The following is a 5000-nucleotide window of genomic DNA, read 5'->3' on the forward strand; positions in this document are numbered from 1 at the left end:
GCTGAAGACGGGGACCTTAGAGGTCTGATCCTGAGCTACAGCAGCTCGCTCTCTGGACGTCGAATGTCACCTCTCTGGTGAGGAAAGAACTTAAGAGCAAGTCACCCCCAAATCAACTTTTTTTTGCTGATTAGCTATATAAACGAGTGTCTAATCGTGCTGCAGACACATGTATTCAATAATTAGGCACTTCAGTGCATCTTAGTTAAAATTTAAATATTCTGCCTAAAACTGTCAGTGTTGTGCCGTTGTCAGGGAAAAACTCTGCACTGTATTTGAATTTAGATCTGCTACCGCCATGGATGTAATTTGGGGGGGGGGGGGGTGTCATGTCCCCCCCACTTTTTCCAAAGTCAAGTTTTGACCCCTGCACTTGTTACCATCCAAAACCAATATTACGCTATATTAAATTGACACTGGTTGAGCTCTAGGACCAAGCGGAAAACAATCGTTTGTGTTGAAGCCCGTTTCCTATTAGAGCATACTGTAAAGATACCCCCCCCCCCACACACACACACACACACACACACACACACACTTCTAAAGTGAAAATTACATCCTTGGCTACCGCTATTGGCTAAGAGGTACACTATGATGTCAGCTGATACATTATGATGGCACAATGTCGTTGTGAGCCTGTGTGTGTGTGTATTTGTTAGCGGCTCCGCCCTCCCGGGCTGCTAGGCAACAGCATTTGTTGCATTTTTCAAACATGAAGTGGGAGTGGAGTAAGTTTCTTGTAGGGGGTGACTTGCTCTTTAAGTTGGTGTGAGAGGTTGAGACCCCCTATGAAGCTTGAAGATAAAAAAACTCAATTAAAAAAATTAATAAAAAGTAAAACAAAATAAAGTGTGTCTGCGTTGGGGGGGGGGGCAGTTGGGCCTCCTCTTCACTTTATTTCACTGTTAAACACAGAAAGAGTTCAGATTGGTTCATCTTCATTCAGATGATCCGACTGGATGCTACAGAGTCTCGGGTCGGGTTCTGATCACATCACAGCTACTAAAGACTGGATCTGGTTCAGCAAGCTGATTCGAGTCAAAGAGAAGAGAAGAAACATTCATCACCTCCGTGTGTTTATCTCTCTCAAATTCATATAAAGCATCTTCTCTCTCCATCTAAACAAACCCACAGTCCGGTTCTGATTGGACTCGGGCTGATTTCATGTCCTGAAACAATAAAATGAAAGGAAATTTCCTGTGACTCGAGTTTCAGGTCAGTGTTTAGTTTCTATCTCTGCTTTGTGCTGAAAGCCTCCTGGATCGTTCTTCTGCCGCGTCAGAACGGGTTGATCCGAACTCCGGTTCCGAGAGGGGAGAACGGGTTCACTTTGGCCCACATCAGAGCGTCGTTCAGAGAGATGGATGACTTATTATCCTCCAGGAAATACACCGGACCCTGGAACACAGGAACCGTCACACATGCGTTGATAACACACACACACACACACACACACACACACACACCTGGATTCTGTGTCCAGTAAAACAGGACAGCTGAAGGTCCGAATGACTCGGCAGGTTGGAACCCGTCACATAATCAGCTCCACACAGAACCAGGACCGCTGAGAGAAGAAGAACCGGGGTTCAATGACTCGTCACGCTAAGTGAAGGCAGCTGGACCCACCAGAACCAGAATGTTCTTTAATAATCTAACAGAGGTCCAGATGCCTTCAGCTCTGACTTGAACGTGAATCCTGCTGATGGTAAACTGAGCTAAGAACTACCGGGTTCTGTTGGCTGGATCCGGGTCTCCAGGCAGCTGAACTCTTCTCTTTGGCCTTCAGACGGAGGCCTGAGTAAAAACACACCAAATGGACCTGATCAGAACCTCTTTCAGAACCAAAACCACCCAAATTGTGTTCATTTGTGTTTATTTTCAGTGCGATGTCATTAAATTACAGTTTTTCTGATTTTATAAAATAATGAATTGAATTCATTAAAGAAACTAAAACTTTGCTTTTTGTTTGTATTTAATTGTTTCTGATTGATTTAACCAGATTCAAGGTTTAGCGTTTTTTTTTTGTTGTCATCAGATGGATGAGCCCTCTGGTTACCTTGGTAACGGCACAGCCTCTTCATCATTACAGCCTCATTTTCCCACAGAGATGAAGATGAGGAGTTGCACATCATCAGTGAATGATGCGGTGAAACAGCTTGTGTGAGTGAGACTTACGTGCTCTTGGTTTGCGTGCATGACCTCCAGGCATCGAGCTCCACTGACAGCTGCTCGATCTTCAGAGGGACACGCACCTCCCTTCTCTTCAGCAGCTGACTGAGAAACACAAACCTTTAATATAAAATCGTGCCGTCAAAAGACCGGATCCATCAGAACTCGGATCCTCCATCCTGCAGGCCCATTAGCATCACTGAAATCCTAAAGCTGCTGAGTCATGTGTAGCTCATGAGCATAAAACATAAACATCTGAAGTCACATTTCACATTTAAGAGTAATTTAAGCTAAAATACTCATTCGCTGAAGAAGAACTATATTTACCTGCTGATGATATTTATCCTGGTCAATTTACACAGAATTCCTTGTGAATTCACGCGAAAATCTGTTCAAATACACACAACCCGCTGGGAAGATCGGAGTGGTTTTTAAAGGGACTTTACGGACTTTTGAATTTTTATGCTCGTGATCGCCCCCTCAGGCCAAAAGCGTAACGGCAGCTTCAATAGTGGGCTCGTGCACGAGGCGTGCATGCTGTACGTGCACACTCCTTAACGAAAATAGCTGAGACAGTCATGTGTGTGTGTGTGTGTGTGTGTGTGGCACGGAGGACAGAGGACAGGAGAACGTGCAGCTAATTAATTAAATAATGTGGTTCTGTACCTTTCTCTTCAGCACAGCCGACAAAGGTTTATGATGGGTCAGTCCTCCTGCATGCTCAGATCATTCCCTTCCCTTGCTTGAAAAATTGTTCCAAAATGAAAGTTGAACCCTCATCTTTTTTATCTGTGAATTCAATGCCGTTCGGCGAGTCTCAAATAAAAATTTGGGCATCTTACTGTAAAAAAATATACCATTAATGTAAAAAAGAAACTCTAAATAAACTATGTTCACATCCAGAATCAAACCCAGGTCTTCTGCATGAGAGTCAGACATCTTACTAGGTGAGCTAAAGCACCAGTGACATCATGTGTATCTGTAACTTTTATATCCTTGATGACAGCTGAAACAACGTCAAACCAAAGAACGGTTCGGAGTGAAAATGGCTATTTTGTTGCTAATTTGCAGGAAATATCTAGAAGAAAGTTCTACAGAAAGTAGCTAAGGGTCCTCAGAAATGTAGCTAGCTTTGTCACTAGGCGTTAGGAACAGCGACAAAGTGGCACTGCCTCTCTCTCTGCTGCTAAAGCTACGGATAGCAAATGCTACGGGCGATGCCTGAGCGTGAACGCGCATGAAGCAGCCTGCTCGACCCGAGCATCTCTCTTTTTCTGTGATTTTACAGAAAAACAGGCAATCACAGTAAAAATGCCAGGGCTCATTCTACAGGACCAGGGCATTGCAGGAGAACGTATGAAGAAGACATTTATTATTTCTACACATGTTTTGGCTGTCAAACTTATAATGCACCTTTAAGTCACCACGTTTGGTTTTGGCTGCACGTTGGAGTAGCTGCTAGCTTAGACTAGCCTTTGGTTGATCAGTCATAAACCGTTTCTCAAACAGGCTAGTAGATGGGAAATATTTATAACTTTTACAAAGCAACACACTCAAGAATGGCAGAAATTTCCCTTTAAAACATGGACTGGCGTACGGCCGTTGAAACAGTGCAACGTCCGGAGGGGCAGAAATTAAGCAGGCTGCGCGGATTTGTGTGGTGAAGAAGAGCAATTTAGATTTTAATGACTTAAACAATTTTCGTCCGGTATCCAACTTACCATTTTTAAGCAAACTTTTAGAGAAGCTTGTTTTAATACAACTTAATGATTTCATCAACCACCAACATGTCCTAGAGAAATTTCAGTCTGGTTTTAGGGTGAACCACAGCACTGAGACGGCCCTTCTGAAGATTTTAAATGATTTTAGAACAAATTATGATGCTCGGAGGGCAACAGTGTTGGTTCTGCTGGATCTAAGCGCTGCCTTTGATACAGTAGACCACACTATTCTTTTAACCCGTTTAAAACAGATTGGCCTCTCTGGTGTTGTTCACAGTTGGTTTACTTCCTACCTCACAGACAGGACTTTTATGGTGAGTCTGGATACCTGTTCCTCTGGGGTCCACAGCATCACATGCGGGGTGCCTCAGGGATCAGTTCTAGGCCCAGTGCTTTTTAACCTCTATATGCTCCCTCTGGGCAGCGTCATCAGGAGACATGGGGTGAATTTCCAGTTACGCTGACGATACACAGTTGTACATCTCCGTGTCTCCTGATGACGCACAGCCAGTGGAAACACTTTTTAATTGCATTTTAGATATTAAATCATGGATGACTGAAAACTTTCTCCAGCTCAACCAAGACAAAACTGAAGTTTTAGTCATCGGTCCTGAGGCCCAGAGAGAGAAACTTTTACCTAAACTACAGTCAATGTCTTTTTATCCATCACTACAAGTGAAGAATCTGGGCGTTATCTTCGACTCTGAGCTGACTTTTATCCCCCACATTAAAAACATCACAAAAACAGGTTTTTACCATCTTAAGAATATCGCCAGAGTCCGCCCCATTCTCTCTCGGGCCAATGCGGAGACGCTAGTGCATGCTTTTTTAACCAGTAGAATTGATTACTGCAATGCCCTGCTTTCTGGTCTTCCCGAAAAGAGCATCTCAGGTTTACAACTTTTACAAAACTCAGCAGCACGTGTCCTGATGAAGACCTAGCCTAGTGAACTAGACCAAATTCTTGCTTTGCAAAGTTTGGTCTAGGCATGCTCCATTGGAACCTCTGCAGCTCATACCAGGAGTCTGGCTAGCCAATCACAGCTCTCTAGAGGGGGTTCAAACACACAAAGAGCTGTGATTGGTCCATAATGGTGGGCCAGTCATAGT

The 5000-nt window shown here is 43.8% G+C and overlaps 1 protein-coding gene across 2 annotated transcripts in view; it reads right to left on the reverse strand.

Moving 5' to 3' along the window:
* Window positions 1–845: 845 nt before the first annotated feature.
* wdr17 (WD repeat domain 17) overlaps window positions 846–5000 on the reverse strand; it is a 20906-nt gene continuing 16751 nt past the window's right edge. For both annotated transcript variants that reach the window (XM_054743839.2, XM_054743840.2), the window contains exons 29-32: window positions 2176–2274; window positions 1727–1794; window positions 1467–1564; window positions 846–1398 (exon numbers count right to left, since the gene is read on the reverse strand). In XM_054743839.2, the coding sequence (XP_054599814.2) occupies window positions 1279–1398; window positions 1467–1564; window positions 1727–1794; window positions 2176–2274 (385 nt within the window). In that variant the 3' untranslated portion in view covers window positions 846–1278. The remainder of the gene's footprint in view (window positions 1399–1466; window positions 1565–1726; window positions 1795–2175; window positions 2275–5000) is intronic.

Source organism: Nothobranchius furzeri, chromosome 6 (assembly GCF_043380555.1).
Source record: "Nothobranchius furzeri strain GRZ-AD chromosome 6, NfurGRZ-RIMD1, whole genome shotgun sequence".
Taxonomy (NCBI): domain Eukaryota; kingdom Metazoa; phylum Chordata; class Actinopteri; order Cyprinodontiformes; family Nothobranchiidae; genus Nothobranchius; species Nothobranchius furzeri.